This window comes from Daktulosphaira vitifoliae, unplaced genomic scaffold (assembly GCF_025091365.1).
Source record: "Daktulosphaira vitifoliae isolate Bord-2020 unplaced genomic scaffold, ASM2509136v1 Scaffold_1, whole genome shotgun sequence".
Lineage (NCBI taxonomy): Eukaryota > Metazoa > Arthropoda > Insecta > Hemiptera > Phylloxeridae > Daktulosphaira > Daktulosphaira vitifoliae.
Window position 1 is genome coordinate 58858950 of NW_026099572.1, and position 18339 is coordinate 58877288.

The following is an 18339-nucleotide window of genomic DNA, read 5'->3' on the forward strand; positions in this document are numbered from 1 at the left end:
TCTGTTACCACTTTTTCTCAGCTCTCACCGAACGGATTTCTTTCAACGATACGTCAAAAGATCACAAATCGTATCTAGTCGAAGACATTACCCTTCAAAATTGAAAAAATTTCCCTCGTTCCCCGTAAATGAGGGAAACCTCCAAAAATATTACANCTGGACTTGTCTTCGTGGTGAAAGTTGACATCAAAGTTAATAAAAAATTACGATTTTTGTTTTCGAAATTTTTTCAATTTTTTTTACTAAAAACTACCGTAACTTTTTCAAAAATGAACATATCAATATAATTTTTTTTTGTATAGATGCTTGATGTCCTTACCTATCATTTAGTATATTTTTTTTAGTAAATCTGACACTTAACCTGCCTACAGGGGGGGATTCAAAATGATAACTTTTTCACAAAAAATTAACTTTTTCAACTTAACTTTTGAAAATGTTCCGGAAGGTCTGACACTTTTATATATATCTTAAATTAAAGCTAATGTAATATACTTTAATTTGAAAAAAAAAAATTTGACCTCTGGACTTGTCTTCGTGGTGAAAGTTGACATCAAAGTTAATAAAAAATTACGATTTTTGTAAAATAATTTTTTTTTATATTTTTAACTTAATAATGCTCTAACTTTTTCAAAAATGAACATATCAATATAATTTTTTTTTATATAGATGCTTGATGTCTTTACTTATCATTTGGTATATTTTTTTTGTAAATCTGACACTTAACCTGCCCACAGGGGGGGATTTAAAATGACAACTTTTTCACAAAAAATTAACTTTTTCAACATAACTTTTGAAAATGTTCCGGAAGGTCTGACACTTTTATATATATCTTAAATTAAAGCTTATGTAATATACTTTAATTTGAAAAAAAAAAATTTGACCTCTGGACTTGTCTTCGTGGTGAAAGTTGACATCAAAGTTAATAAAAAATTACGATTTTTGTAAAATAATTTTTTTTTATATTTTTAACTTAATAATGCTCTAACTTTTTCAAAAATGAACATATCAATATAATTTTTTTTTATATAGATGCTTGATGTCTTTACTTATCATTTGGTATATTTTTTTTGTAAATCTGACACTTAACCTGCCCACAGGGGGGGATTTAAAATGACAACTTTTTCACAAAAAATTTACTTTTTCAACATAACTTTTGAAAATGTTCCGGAAGGTCTGACACTTTTATATATATCTTAAATTAAAGCTAATGTAATGTTCTTTAATTTGAAAAAAATACCGAATGCTATTTTTGTGTGAAAATTCTCGATTTTATTATTTATATTATATTTAACTTTATAATGCTATAACTTATTGAAAAGCTTATGGATCCACACAATTTTTTTATGACAAATAATATTTTTTAATAAACCCTTTTTCATTCGACATACTTTACTTTAATCAGGATATTAATAAGGAACCAGCAGATCAAGTAGCTTTTGGAATAAAACACCAATTTTTTTAAAATTAAACACTATCTAAAGATTTGCATCGAAGCGTTTATTTTTGATAGTGATTTTAATCACTGTCAGATATCATTTACTTGATCCAACTATGCCACGTCACCACTGTGCCGCGACCCCCCTGTGCTGGGTTGTTTTTTTTTTTATTTAGATCATCCTATATAAAAGAATTAATTTTCAGGAATATTAATAGTATAGTGGAACGATAATAATTTTATTTTAAAAATTCTAATATTACTAGAAAATGTGGTTCATAATCAAATATGTGTATAAAAAATCACAATCCCAAAAAATAAAAAATGTCTAAGATTTTCTTCTTGTGACATAATACAATCTAAAATACAATTGAAATTTAAGTTATTATAAAAATTAAGTGGAACAAAAAATTATACTTGTCTTAAGGTGTCTTGATCAATATTACATGTAAGTGGAGGTTCAGTGACTTGATTTTTTCCCCAATCAATTAGTTCAACGAAGTCTTTAGCATTAAAATTTAACCGTGGGATTTCAAAAGAGCGAATCGATTAATCATTTTTATTCTGTCGAGCATTAATAATTTTGGAAAAAGCTATTTTTCTGATGGCTTAATGATTATCGAGTAACATATCAATATATTTTCGGATGAGCCAAAATACGCATTTCGTTGAATAACAGGGTCAATAATTTTCAATAAGTTATTAGGTAGATACCGTGAATATTTTAAGGTCCTCCAAAGATGTTTTAATCCAAAATTACGAAATGGATTAATTTTTGTATGAAACTACATGGAACCATACACTTTTAAAATAAATTCAGTTAAAATTTTCAAATTTTCTGTTGGAGAACTCGTACTAATATATAGACGTAAAATTTGATTTGTAGTAGTAAGCCACCTAGAGTGGACTTGCTTCCCTGGATTTATTCTAGATAAATCAATACTACATTTACCACTAGTAATACTTTGACACATTTCATACAAATATTTTTGATCACTGCTTAAATCAACTTCATTTTTTAAAAAAGGTAAGTTGCCTTCAATATGAACAAAATAAACTACTGGAAGTTTGTGACATATTTCTAATTGTTTGTCTAGTATTCCGGAATATTCATTTGGCCTTGATGGCTTCCCATCTAGCTGATTGAATAAATGATGTAAAAAAAGCTCGTTAGCACGGAGAAAACAAACAATCCATTGCAGAAGCTTTTTTAAATATACTTCTATTTGACGAATTACTCCTGTTTTAAAACCGGTGTTGGTAACTGTGCCATCACAACCAATCGCAATAATTTGTGAAGTACTTAAATTATTTGTTTCCAAAAAATGAATAATACTATTTTTCATTTCTAAAAAAGATCCGCTTGTTGGTGTTGTATGACCAATGTATGTCGATCTTGGTTCTTGGTGATATATGTTCTTCAGTGATAATTTTTCGATAATATTTAGTTTCCTCTTGATGATTTATTATAGTTTTATCTTTACATCCATCAAAATATAATCCTAAAATTAGTTCTTCGGACTTTCATTCTATCTACAACACTATTTTTATTATCGACTGAAATAATACCAATAACCTGAACTACAGCACTTGAAATTTTAGCAGCTGAAATGTCAATCAATTCTATGTTAAGCCAAAGCTAGAGCTGATTACTTAAGTCTCATCTGTGAGTTTTTTATATCAGATGATGATGTTGATGGTTTTGAAATTATTGTAAAATCTTCGTCAGAATTATTATATTTATCATTAATGTCAACAGAATTATCAAATTCAATATTAACAACTTCATTTAAATTGGATTTATCATAAGTTTCTAATAACTTATGTTTTTCTATTCGCTTTGCGTCAACTTCTTTTCTTATACCTTTTTTTTTAAGCTTTTTAGTAGGTGAAACGTCAACTAAAGATATAAACATTTTTCTAGTTGTTCTTTGATCTTTAATAAGTATTTGTTCAATATTTGGATTTTTTCGAAATATTTCACATATTCATGTACTAAAATCAACACACTTACATACCGCAATGTCAAAAAGATTACTTCTTGCTTCTGTTTGGAGTTTTATACTTTTTTTTTATACGTTTCACAATATCCCCTACCCTTCGCTTACTTTAGTATATTCCGATACTTGCCATGGTACGTTTTAATTAATTGTAATACTCGCGTGTGTGATACTATTGGAATTGATGCTTTGATACATATATTTTCTATGCTAGATGCTAAAATTTCAGCTATAGAGCTTACACTTGGCTCTTTTGAAGTAATATCGGGTTTAAGTTGATGTTTTACATACAAATAATATTACATAACGTATTCATAAGTTGATAACACATTATTACTTGGCTCTTTAGCATCTTCAAAAATTAAACATTTTGATTTATTTCTCGTCAATACACCAGCCATTTTTAACAAATATTTAACACACGTTACGCATAAAATTAACTCAACACGACTTTGTACGGATACACAGCAATATTAAATGCAAAAGCAAGTTCGTTTATTGAAGTGACAATGAAATATTATTGTATCATAAACTTATGATAAAATAGAGCATAAATAGAATAACCCAGTGTAAGGAACAGGATTTAAATATTAACGAACTCCTATTCATACATAGGCGACAAGAGGAAAGCCGATCGGTCAGTTGATTTTTTAATTATAATTATCTGATTTGTTTGTAGAGGAATGTGCAAGAAGTGAAAGGAAAGGGAGGACTAGAAACAAATAAGCTAAAATAAAATCATTAAGTCAAAGTACCATGCAATTAAAAAGTAAATAAATTTTGTACAGTGTGCAGGCTGACTAACACTAGTGCATTAACTACCTTACCTATAACCTTTGTTCAGTTAGTTACTTTATTAGACATGGATTGTGGTAGTGGACTGTATAAGTGATATAAGAGGTATAGAGAGGATGTATGTTCAGTAAAAAACAAATGGTTCAATGAACAAAGTCAATTTATTACAATGCGCAAAAAAAGTATTAGTTAGTAAAATTCATATTGAATTATATTGTACAAATGTAATAACAAATTGAATAAAGTAGCTTGTTAAGTTTGGTCAAAGAATGTACAAATGGAAATACTGTTAACGAACGTTAAACGAGGGACATGAAGTACAATTATTCAAAAAAAGGTAATTTAAACAAATAGAGGAAAGAATTATTAACTAATTATGAGTCAATAACAACAACTGGACAATAACTTAGAGTTCAATTACAAAAGAAAACAGAATTGATCTTAATCTTACAATGACCAGTGGTCGATTAATAATAACTGAACAAGCATAATTTAATTGAACAATAGACAGTCAATTAAAATACAATTTTAAGTGAGTAGCTCAACGATTTAAGTAGTTTGGAATTAATTGGACATATGGACTGGATTTACTATGTTCAGCAACATGAATGATTGTACAATCATGCGCGACAAAAACGAGCATATATCAAGTTCAAAAGCCAAACACTATTATAAGTAAATATTAAATTACTAAAAAATTTAACTGCAATGTTAGCTTGGATAAATTGTAGATTTTATCTAAACTGGACAACTGAACGAGTGGTTCGCACATTAACAGTTTTCTGAGAATATTCTAATTAAAATGATTTTATTATTACAAACAAGCATAGAGTTAACGTATCCAAAGTTTTAATGCAAATGACACTGAGCTCTATGGTCAATGTAAGCTAATGTGCGAACGACGAGGTATATAAATAACAAATAATAAATTAAACTATTGAAATTATTACCAATTAATATTATAAAAATTTGGTTTTGTTATACACTGCCGGTTCAAAGAGGCCAACAATCGTGCTTAACGAAGTAACAAAAGACAAACAACTTTAGTATTAAAACAAAAAACAAAATTTATATAAGGTTTAAGGTTATGGGAAAAGCAATAGTTTAACAACGAGAGCGAGAAAAAACAACGTTAAACAAAACAATGGTAATAAGGTGACGGATATCGAGAAAAGTAAATTACAAAACCATAACGGCCAAGCGTTCGATAAGTGGAGTGTTATCACCAGCTGATATACTATCAGTATGACCAACTTGAACGTTCACCCAGTAAGCATAAGAAAACAATATTATTATATTTCAAATGTCTTGCGGCATTTCTTAATTTTAAACTAGACTAGTTAAATTTTATAAGTAATATATAAGAATTAAAATACATATTTCCCCAACTATTAGAAAGTTAAAAATCAAAATTTAGTTTTTCAATCCACCCTATTACTCGATTATTACAACTACTTTTGATAAAAGATATGATACATACAACAAAAATTCTAAACAATTTTTATACAAACATTTTTATTGTATGTTGAATATTTCGTCTGCAATATTTAAATAAACTAATAAAAACAATTTCAACGGTAAAGATAAAAATATGTTATTTTTTTAATTTTAGTGACTAAGTATTATAAAATGGCTCTTTTGCTAATAACATTTTTTATAGTAATCATTTAGTTCTATAATTTTTCCTGTGAATAGTATAGATAACAAAAACAAAAACGAAAAAACTACCCTCATAGTCAAATTTTAAACCCTCTTGTGGCACCTAAAGATATTAAAATATTTTTTTTCCCTCATAATCAGGAAACTAAACTGCAACTTTTTTTTATATTAGAATTTAATCATTAACATATTCAATATTTCGTTCCACCCTAGTGTGAATGATTTTTGTGAGAAGTTGAACAAATCGAAAATGGTAATTATTTAGAAAACAAAAAACACAATATACTTTTATGCCTGGTGGTAAATATAACTATTAAAATTCAAATTTCAATAATATAATAATTAAACTGCTTATCAAAACAATATTGATAATACCTAACATATTGAATTGTTAAGTAACTTAACAAATAATATTATTAAAAAGTTTACTATTTATTCATCCATATATATTTAGGGTTAGGTACATATATATACCTAACCCAGCCATAACAAGTGAAAGGGTTGCTAACTTGTCACAGAATAGTTAGCCGAAAGGTAAAGTANTGCTAACTTGTCACAGGGTAGTTAGCCGAAAGGTAAAGTGACCATTGGGATCCTCTATGGCACCTGGCGCACCATAGAGTATACAGCCTTATCACAGTATCGAGCTCTGCTGTGACGGACCTTTATTTCTCGACTTTTCGTAGGAACANGGACCTTTATTTCTCGACTTCTCGTGGGAACTATATGGACAAAAACATAGAAAAACCACAAAACAACGAACTTGTGACGATCAGGGATCCTACGGACAACCTGTCGGAACAAGATCGTGAACTGGCGACTCTTCGCAGAAGAATCGCCGAACTTGAAGGTCTTAATGCCAACAACGGGACACTTGGTGAACCGTCTACTAGCAAAGAGACAGCAACGTCAGCAAATGTAGACCAGGAATCGCAAGATCAACTGGGAGCAGTAGCTGACAAAATCGAGGGTCTAAAACTTAGACCTGAGAAACTGAGCGGCATTCAGAGGCGTAAGCTGAAGAAGAGCCGAGCAACCATGGAGGGACAGAAAAACCTACCAAAGGAGGGAGACAAGGGAACCGATGACTTGAAAAAGTCAAAGGGAACCGAAGCTCAAAAACCTGAGGACAAGGGTCAAGAACCTCCATGTAAGAAAACTCATTGGGTACCGACTTACAGGGACGTGGTAACCGATGATAAAAAAGTGGCTCTGGTCCTCGCAGGCTACCCTACTAACAAGTTGACCACAGATCAGGAGCTACTCATTGAGTCTTGTGTTGGAGACTTGATACTGTCGGGTACTAATGGAACCGACGTACCAAGGTTTAAAGACACCAGTCTCACTGATGGAACACTTGTGATCAGTGCAGCCCAAGAGAGCTCTCTTAAGTGGCTCACTGACCATGTCAACCTGATAAAACCTTGGGACGGTGCAGAACTCCATTTGGAAGCCTACAACCCGATCAAGTATAAACGGATGGTCACTCATATACCAGGGCTGCCAAAAGAGTTCAAGATCTTGGAAATTTTGGCAAAAAAAAAAACCCAGGGCTGAACACGGTGATCTGGAAAGTCCACCATGAGACAGAGATTGGCCCGAAAGGACAAACTTTGCTCCTAAGTGTGAACGAAAACAGCATGGTCAAACTGGAGGAACTGAAGCGCAGTCCATATTTTGGAATGGGCAGAGTTTGCTTCACAGATTATGTTGCCAAGCAGCCTCCAGCCCGGAAGTATGTGAAAAAATCCACACCTCAAAAATCTGGGAAGAGGAAGGCTGAGGAATCACCAGTGCCACTCGGAAAAAGGAGGTAAGGCACAGGTAAGGAACAAACGGACACACTTCACTCCTGCCTCGAAAGGAAAGGAAGTGTGTTACGTAAGGGATAGGGACCCAAAAAACCACCACCCTCAATAACGGCCAAAGCTGAGGGGAACCTCTCCACGGATCCAAAAGGAAATGTGGAAAGCAAACCTAAGGCACGGTCGTCACCTGGTGACGGTGGGGGGACACCACCCACAGGGGGGGCTGTGTGACACTGGTACTGTTTCAGACACCTGTATCACACCCAGTACAGCGTGCTTTCTTAAGCGTCAACATCAATTTTTTCTGAATGGCTGACAATAGAATTCAATTCACGCAAATAAACCTGCATCACAGTAAAGGGGTCAGCAGTGTATTACTAAGGACCCTAACTGAGAGGCATACAATACCCTTACAAATAGCACTTATTCAGGAACCATGGATAAATGGTGACCAGATTATGAAGCACTAACTATTATGAAGCAAAATCCTACAGGCCAATAAGTCTTACTTCATTTCTTCTTTAGACTATGGAGAAACTTATTGAANTAAGACTATGGAGAAACTTATTGATAGGTACATCAAGGAGGGGCCTCTTAAGGAGAACCCTTTACATGAAAACCAACATGCGTATCAAACGGGGAAATCTACTGATACAATTATACACTGCTTAACTACTAAGATAGGGAAAGCTGTAGAGAATAAAATGTATGCAGTAGGTATATTCCTGGACATCGAAGGGGCTTTTGACAATACTCCATTCGATGCTATGTGTGAATCTGCACAACAGCATGGAATAGAACCACTCATTATTAAATGGATAGAATCCATGCTTCAGGAACGCTCCATTTTGGGACAGCTCAATGAGACCAAAGTAATCAAGAGTGTTAAACAGGGATGTCCACAAGGCGCGATTCTATCCCCTTGCTATGGTGTCTAGTATTGGACTCGCTTATTAGAGAGTTAAACAAATATTGTTATACACAAGTCTATGCGGATAACTTGGTTATAGCAGTGGTGGGTAAATTCCCAGACACTATTATTGATTTAGCATAACAGAGACTTAACACTATACAGATATGGTATAGTAAGTACAGTCTATCTGTTAATCCAAATAAAGCAGAGGTTGTTATGTTCACTAGAAAGAGAATAGGACTAGACAGTCTGGACACTCTTACTCTGAATGGACAAGAAATTAGCTTAAAATCAGAAGTAAAATACTTAGGTATTATCTTGGATAGTAAGCTAAAATGGAAATCACATGTTGAGTCAAGAATCAAAAAAGCAATGACCACATTGTGGACTTACAGCAGAGCCTTGGGAAAGACATGTGGTCTTCAACCAAGAGTTATGTATTGGTTGTACACGTCAGTGATTAAACCTATGATATTGTACGGTGCCCTAGTCTGGTGGACCAGAACAGCACTCATTACAGCTAGGAAAGAACTTAGTCGTATACAGAGAATGGCTGCTATTGCCATCACTGGAGCATTAAGAACTACACCAACGGTCGTATTAGAGGCACTAATTGGATTGCTTCCTCTACATCTAGAGGTGAAAGCTCACGCCAAAGCTACAGCACTAAGATTCCACAACTTAGGTATGTGGACTTTGGGGAGTGATACAACAGAACATGGTAAAATATTAAAAGAGATAGACAAGGGCTTTTTAGAATACCCCTTGGACTATATCAAACCGGTTCTTAAGAACAACATTCCCTACAAAGTGGAGATGACTACACGTAGAGAATGCAATATTAACCATCTGACAGAAAAAGGAGGAATTATGTATACAGATGGATCCAAAAAATCAGGAAAGGTAGGTGTTGGGATTTGGGGTTTAAAGCCACGAATAAATGTCAGTATGTCATTAGGCACAACACCCTTTGTTTTCCAAGCAGAGGTGATGGCGATACTGGTAGGGGCTCAGAACCTGATGGTATACAAAAATAGGAAGATAACTATCTTAAGTGATAGTCAAGCGGCTTTGAAAACACTCTGTAACGATCAGGTGAATTCAAAGCTAGTCCTCGAATGCAGGGAAACTTTAGAATCACTATCGAGGTTCAACAAAGTTACACTAGCCTGGGTACCGGGACACAAAGGTGTCACTGGAAATGAGAATGCTGACTTTCTAGCCAGGAAAGGAGCAGAGAACACCTATGTTGGACTAGAACCAGTGGTAGGACTCACTGAGCAATCGCTCAAAGTGTTACCCAAGAATTGGTGCAGAGAACAACACAGGAAAATCTGGAAGTACTTGGTAGTACCTAGACAATCTAAAATGTTTATCAAGACCCCTGGTTTATTGCTGGGTGATCTTAATAGCATGACTAGACATCAAATAAGTACTCTGACTGGTCTACTGACAGGACATGGTCACCTGCTTAAACATCTTAACGCAATGGGGGTATCGGAATCACCATTGTTCAGGAAGTGTGAAGTAGAAGAAGAAGACTTATTTCACATCATGTGCGAATCTGAAGCCTTGTCCACACTAAGATCAAACTAGTTGAATGAACCTTTTCCTGAAAAAGAAGATATTAAAAACCTAAAACCTAGAGATATACTTAATTTCGACAGAAAGACAGGACTCTTTGGTCATCTTTAGAGGTGACTTTATAGTTGGTAATGTATTAACATTTTAGTGATAACACTTAGGTGGGTAAACCGAATCAAGACAATTCGGTATGAGGTGCGCACAATGGACAACAGGTCTGAGTGCATGGTCATTATGTCCACTTCGATAATAATTAAAACTAAAACTACTATTTATTCATATTTGACTTAATATTAGTTATTTTTTTACTTACCATCACCACGACCACCATCATCTAAATATAATAGGTTTTTTTTAATCAATAAAAGTATTAATATTTAAGAGTACATGAAACTATTAATTTTGTATAACTTAGGGTGTCTATTATTTTTTTAATTTTAGAAATTCTTCGAATTCACTCTGCATATTTGTATGCATACATATAAAAAGTGACTACAAATATTTCAGGCCGATCAGATTATTTTAACCCGTGACCCCTTATGGTTGAAAATCGGCCAAAATAGGTAATTTTTAGTTTTTAGCTATTAACTTGTAAATCAGTGCTCTTACAAAAAAAAAATTATTGAAACTAAATTCTAATTCTAATTATTTTATATAAATTAAATTCTAACATTTTTTTTAAATTCATTAGTTTTACAGAAAAATGTCAAAATACGTAATATTTCGTAAAATTGTCGAAATTGTTATATTTACGAATCCTTCATTATATCTGACGAATCATATGCGATATAACCTAAATTTCATACAAAAAATGTTTAAAATAAAATGTTTAAAGTAATAAGTAAACATTTCATCATTCGTTTTATTGATACAGCTGAGATAGCTTGATCATATTACAATTTTTGCTAAATATATGAGTTTTATTGCTAGATTCTATTAGTTATCATCTGGTATATGCAAATAAGGTATACTCTACGCAAACTATTCTACTTTATTTATCAGATGATATAATTATAAGTTCTTCTTCATCTATAGAATCTGGTAACTAAAAATCTTTATATATATCTATATGTAAAAAAATTATTATATATTAATTGTATAATTGTTCTTATATATATATATATATATATATATATATACATAATTGAAGACACGCACGCGTCTACGGGATGGAAAATATTGTTGTCGACGATTGGTGAGCAGGGTGGGGTGAATGCGTTACGACCGTCTGGTCTCAAGGTCAATATATTGCTTAGATTTATTAAAAAAAATTTTTTTTTTTTAAACTGTAGCTTCATTTTTGTCGAAGAGCAATATGTAATATTTTTACGATTCCATATCAATACTGATAACTTTTATTTATACAGAAAAAAATTGTATGCTTTATTAAAGTACTAAATGACTCAGCTGAGAGAGCATAATTGAAGAATTTAATGGTAGTTTAACAGTAAACGATTAAAAAGTTGAGTTACTTTTATGCTGGTCCAAAAGCATAAATAATTATATCTTAATTGTAAAAAAGAAACATTAAAATATAATTTTTAGTTTATATTTTTGTTATAATTTGGGAACTACTAGTATATTGCATTTCACATTTTATATTTTATGTAGCAATTTTTTTAAATTTATAAAATAATATTGAGAAATAAGGATACTTATGCATTTTAGCCAATCATAAGTATATCGTCAGATATAATGAAATATTCGTAAATATACCAATTTCGACAATTTTACGAAATATTACGTATTTTAACATTTTTCTGTAAAATTAATGGATTTAGAAGTAAAACTGTTAAAACTTAATTTATACAAAACAATTAGATTTACAATTTAGTTTCAATCATTTTTTTTTTTTTTTTGTAAGAACACTGATTTACAAGTTAATTGCTAAAAACTACTCTTTAAGACCGATATTTAATCCCAAATTAACACGATTAAACTTATCTGATTTGTTCGACAAATTTTGTGGGTGAGCCGAAAAATTTCCAAAATTTTAAAAATAAATTGAGGGTGTCAATTTTGTTTTTTTAAATGAAAACTTATATTTTGAATTTAATAAAATGTTTGAGTTTTTAATTTAATAGTAAATGGTATTTGAATTTTTAGTATAACTTTATTCGTTTATTAGATATAAAATTTTAAAGTTTCAAATTTTTAAATTAATATACATGTATAATACATGAATGTTTACAAATACAGGTAGCTAGTTGGTTTTTATGATGTCGCTATCACAGTCATGGAATGTTTATTGTCAATTATGACTATCCTAAGATACGTTTTCTGTATTGACGTTATTGTATTTATAAACTCACAACAATGTGCCTTATTACCATTGATAATAACAATGCTGTGTACCTGCGAATATCGTTGTTATAAAAAACCAATTAGCTACCTGTATTTGTAATCCCTTTTTAATTCAAAAATTGGAAACTTTAAATGTTTATATCTATTAAACAAATAAAGTTATATTAAAAATTCAAATGCCCGTCAAATTTACTGTTAAATTAAAAACTCAAACATTTTATTAAATTCAAAATATGCATTATCATTTAAAAAAACAAAGTTTACAACTTACAAGGCATAAGGGATGAACTTAAAAAGTATTGAATATCTAATAATTCAAGAATAATGTATAACTAAAGATAATAATAAAATTAAAAAAAAAAATTTAATTGTATTTATTATGTAAGTAATAGAGTGGATTATGATAAAAAAAATCACTTTTTATATTTTGCACCATCTCAGGCAGCGATAAATACAAAACAAAATTAAAATCGGTTATTCATTTGATAGTATGTTCATTATTTAATGGAAAAGAGTAATATTTTGAAATAGAAAGGGTCTAGATATTTTATATCCTAGAAATCATTAATGTTACTAATATATCACAAATATTATCAATATCTTAATAAAATTACATTATTAATAAAATAATCTTTTTATCGCGAATATCTAAATGTTAGTGATCGGGCGTGATATTTTATCACTAAAAGATGTTAAATAGAATTAAAATAAGACGTTAAGTACGAAAATTGATATGCGTTTATTTTACATACGCGAGCGGTGCGCTGTTCAAAGTTAACAAATATTTCAGTACCAGAAATATTTAAAAAAGCTACGAAACTTCAAAAAGAATTTGAAATTTATTTAGAACCTTCATTTGTGAATGAATGTTTACATTTAAGAGAACATTTAAAAAGCCTTTCTGATGGTATTCCGAAAACGATTCAAGAGATTTGTATTTTTATCAGACAGAAAAATTACAAAGCATTTAGCCTTATATTGATATAGCTTTGAGAATGTTGCTATGTACTCTCATAAGCAATTGTTCAACGGAAAGATCTTTTTCAACTTTAAAAAGAATTAAATCGTATCTAAGATCTAGTACATCTGAGGATCAACTCAATAATTTAGTTTATTGTCAATTAAAGGTGAATTGACATCTATAATAAATTATGATGAGGTAATTAAAAAAATTTCGTGTATTAAGAGTAGAAAAAAATTGTAATTGTTTTTCTTGCTTATTAATTAACTGTTGTTATGTTAATAAATGATATTTATAAATAATTTTTCTATTGTTAATATTCCTAACTTTTGTAAAATAATTCAATTATTAATGATCAAATGGCCCATTTCTTAATCTTAAAAAAAATTTATGATTTAAAACAATGGTAGGGCACATTTATGGGGGGTCTATGGGGATTGGACCCCCCATCCATGGTCCCATTGATGTCTAATGTAAACAAGGGAAATTGTTTTGAAGACCTTTTTTTTTTGCTCAACTAAAAAACCCAACTCAACACTTTTTGGGGGGCGGTAAAATTCCTAAATTCGACCCTGACTGAAGGGGTAGATTTTAGACCCGTCAGCACGGTTTAGCTCAAAATTTGCAGACTGAAGGATGGCTCCTCGTCAGCCACTAGCAAAACTACCTTTTCTCTATACCTACTAAAGGGTGGTTAAGCCCAAAAACTAGCCAGCCCGTACACCAATTGTTAAGATCGATTAAAGGAACAGCAATCCAACATAGACTCAAGCCGCACACACATACACAATTTTAATAACACAGCGGATATAAAATATTTACATTACGTGCAGGTTTTTGAATAGTTATATTTTATCTACAAAACATAATAAACATAAAATCAGATTACAATATAATAATGTAATACAATATAAATTAAGCCATTTAAAATACAAAGTTTCACATACTAAACGTCCAAACCTATAACTAGACATTTCTTAGTCAAAACGTCAATTTTCCATTACTCTTCTTGTTTCCTTTTATATATTCTTTTACCACCATTGTTAATATGCTTACCCTGCATTATCTCTTTATATGAGATTATTATATTACTTAGGAATTTAAAAATTGCTTACTACTGTGTTAAAAATGTATAACATACTAATATCGAAGTTATTTAATAACTACTCAGCTATTTACTACAATATTAACGATATTTTTCGGTTGGAAAACTATTTAAGTTGTTATTTCAACTATATAGTTTTTCCCGTACAAGTAGTGGAGATGCGAATAAAAATATCTAGATCTGAAGAATTTAAGCATTTGTATTTTCTTTGTGTTTTAATAAATATAGGCCACCTAGACAAAGTCAATTTATTTTATACTTCTACTAATTCAAAATAAAAGTTTTATACTGCATACTTTCTCGAATAGATTCTTTTTTAACATTTTTTTATTTAAAACTTTTCAAACACGATAATATATAGTAGAAATAGGTAGTATTAGTAAAATTTTTTTTATGAACGTCCTCTTTGAAACATCATGAGCACCTTAGTATTAATAATTATTTAATTATAATTATTATAATGATAGTTATTATTGATTTAAATAATTATTTATTTAGACACCTATAAAAGAGAATAATTTTGTAGAATAATTTATTGAGATACTTTTACAATGGTCACAATATTTAATAAAATTAAATAAAGATATAAATGAAACAAAAATTTTTAATTTTTATAATTAAATTAGTATATTATTTAATAAATAAATAAAATAGTTGATGGTAAATTAAATTAATTAACGATATTAGAATTTTTGTATTATTCTGTTGACACACATTCTTCTTATTGGATAATTTAGATATATTCGTTTAATGATAACAGTTGATTTTTTTTCATCATCATTTGATGGCAAGTCTTAAAATAAAATAATGAATAAAAAAAATTTATTTCAAAAATTATCACAATTAGATTTTATTTTTAAAAAAATAAGAAATTTTTTCAAACANACATTTATTTTCTTTTAGTGTTTATACGTCTATTTACGTGTTATAATTTTGTTTAATAAAGTCTACCGCCATTTAAATAATTGTGTGTTGTAAGATATCACCCACACTTCTAAAACGATTTTAATAATCAATTAAAATTTTTTTAGTTAATTTTAGTTGTTTATTTAGTAAATATGAAAAAAAAATTTTCAGGTCAACAAATTATATATGTATGTACGTTTTTTGTGAGAAGTTGGTCAAATCAAAAATTATAATTTTCTGGAAACCAAAATATTTACTTGGTGGTATATATGACTATTAAAATTTTAAATATAACTAAACTACTTATGAAAACAAGATCGACAATACTTAACACAAATTTCTAAGTAATCTAAAACTAACAAAATTTGACTTGATCAGTTTTTCATAAAAACATTCCATTTATATTGTTTGGTAGATAGCGCCTTTAACAAAAACCTAGTGGAACTGTGGTCACAAATTTGTTAAGTACATTAAATCGCGTGAAAACTGATCTCTAACGTCTTTGCTTACCTACCCCCTCGTCAACCTAACACGATATATCGACGGCCTACGCTCCAATTGCCCGTTAAGTACGATTCATCGTTGGTCCTCAACAAATCTGTACTGTGCGATTTCCATGTACACAGTAAGGGCCTCCTCTTGTGCATGCTATTGTTTGGTCATAGTACACCATATTTTACTATTTGTTGCTACCATGCCCTTGTGTGCCTTTAATGATTGGGCCCTGACTATCACTGAAACACTACCAAAGTAGCCGTTTTTCCACCATCAAATTTCATCCTCAATAACGTGCCCTGCACCTATACACTGACCATTGATCTCAGACGTGCGAGTTCTATATTATCCTTGTGCTCAACTTTGCCATATTCCGTGAGGCTAATGTTAGTTGTCATCGAGTATTACAACCATTTTCACAACACCCAATACAGTCTGCCTACCACTATCATCGACATCATTTATCAATTTAGGTTTTATATTATTTTTTAATATAATTTATTATTTTTAATTGATTTAAACAATTTTATCTTATCCCCTAGAAATCAATGAATATATTATAGATATAATATATATTGTTATATGTAGTTAAACGACTCCAAGTAGTTGGGAATAAAGCGAGAAAAAAAAGAAGAAGAGGTGATTTAATGCCAAAGAAAAAGATAATTTATAAGAAATATTATGAGCATTTAGATCCGTAGATTTTTCTCCGTCATCGGGCTTCAATATCTAAACTATTCAGGTACCAGATAATGCGGAGTATTCCCATTCTTTAAAATTATACATTGTGTAAATGTATTGAACTATAGTAAAATATGAATGAATATCTAGAAAGGGTAAAAAAGACGTCTCATTGACATTGGTGCAGTGTAAATATTTTTTAGTGCTGTAAGTAATTTGTTGATACAAATTACGTGTAAAATTTCTTTGAATTACAATTAAAATCAATGACTGAATTTTGGAGTATCATTGAGAGTTATTAAAACTTTGTAGATGTATTCAATAATAAAAGTAATAATACGCAGTAAGGTACAAACGCCAATAAATATAGTATTTAAGTTAATTATTGTTTCAATTTTTTATTAAAAATTATTGTATTACAAAATGATAATCATATGTATTGTGCAGTAATATTAACTTAATGTTATTAATTTATTGCTTACCAATTGAAAAACTAGCATCATCATCTTCGCCTAACATAATATATTTTTCGTTTTATTTAATGTCACTTTAAGTTTTAAAATTTAAGAGTACATGGAATAATCAACTATTATAATTATTATTATTAGTTGTACATCCATAATTGATATTTTTATTATTTTGACGATTCATTAATAATCCATTATTATTACACGAGACTCTTTGAAATTATATAGGTGTGGCCTAGTAGGACGTCCTATATATGTTTAGTTTAAGGTATTGAACAATGGCAACAAAACTTTGGTGATATCACTTTTGCGAAGAAACCGAATTAGTATAATATGGTAGGAGGTGCGCACAATGAACCTACATGACTGAGTACATGAGCAGTTTTTGCTCAAATTTCTAACAACTAAAACCACATAGATTACAATGTATGTATATATTGTATATAGTGAGGTGATTATGGAGGATCATATTCTTATCCCCTATTTCTTTTTATATCTGTGAATATCTGTGTTTAAATGTTCGGAAATCAATATGAGTAATTAAATAATTAAGAATCACTTTATACATTTTAGCTAATTTTTCTAAGAAATTAGTTAAGAGAAAGGTATATGGCCTCTATAGGTTGAAATATTTTTTAAAAATTTATAGTCCTAAAATGAAGAGTAACTAAATAATTTTTATCTTTAAAATGTAAAATATTATTAAAATATTAATAATTATTATCAATAGTTTTATAAATAATTTTATTAAGAAAATTAACTTATTGTAATTAATTTCAAACTAGAAGTCTAGGATCTCCTAGAAATCAATGAATATATTACTATTTCTTATATTTACTGAAACATTTTAAATTTGGTAAGATTTGATTTTTTTTAGCTTCGATGCGAAGCTGAGAAGGTATTAATTTTACCATGATGTGTTTATTTTTTTTTTTTTTTTATTTTTTTTTTTGTGTCTGTCACTACTTTTTCTCAGCTCTCACTGGACCGATTTCTTTTAACAATACGTCAAAAGATCACAAATTGTATCTAGTTGAAGACATTACCCTTAAAAATTTAAAAATTTTCCCTCGTTCCCCGCAAATGGGGGAAATATCCAAAAAATTACAAATTTAAAAATCGACATCATTTTATCATTTTTTTCACTTTTTTTTCTTAAAACTTCCATAACTTTTTCAAAAATCAACAAATCAACATAATTTTTTTTTAAACTAAAACCTTAGATA

The 18339-nt window shown here is 29.9% G+C and overlaps 2 protein-coding genes across 4 annotated transcripts in view; one reads left to right on the forward strand and one right to left on the reverse strand.

The window, feature by feature from the left end:
* Positions 1–18339, forward strand: part of LOC126894757 (uncharacterized) — a 239303-nt gene that overhangs the window by 112171 nt on the left and 108793 nt on the right. The gene's annotated exons all lie outside the window — the stretch shown is intronic.
* The window catches only part of LOC126908715 (uncharacterized), a 12284-nt gene continuing 9052 nt past the window's right edge, over positions 15108–18339 (reverse strand). For 2 of the 3 annotated variants that reach the window (XM_050691029.1, XM_050691039.1), the window contains 2 exons: positions 17129–17158; positions 15108–15357 (listed from right to left, as the gene is read on the reverse strand). In XM_050691029.1, coding sequence (XP_050546986.1) covers positions 15248–15357; positions 17129–17158 — 140 coding nt within the window. In that variant the 3' untranslated portion in view covers positions 15108–15247. Of the gene's footprint in view, positions 15358–15675; positions 15708–17128; positions 17159–18339 lie in introns of those variants that run through there. The other variant, XM_050691042.1, reaches the window with a different exon arrangement.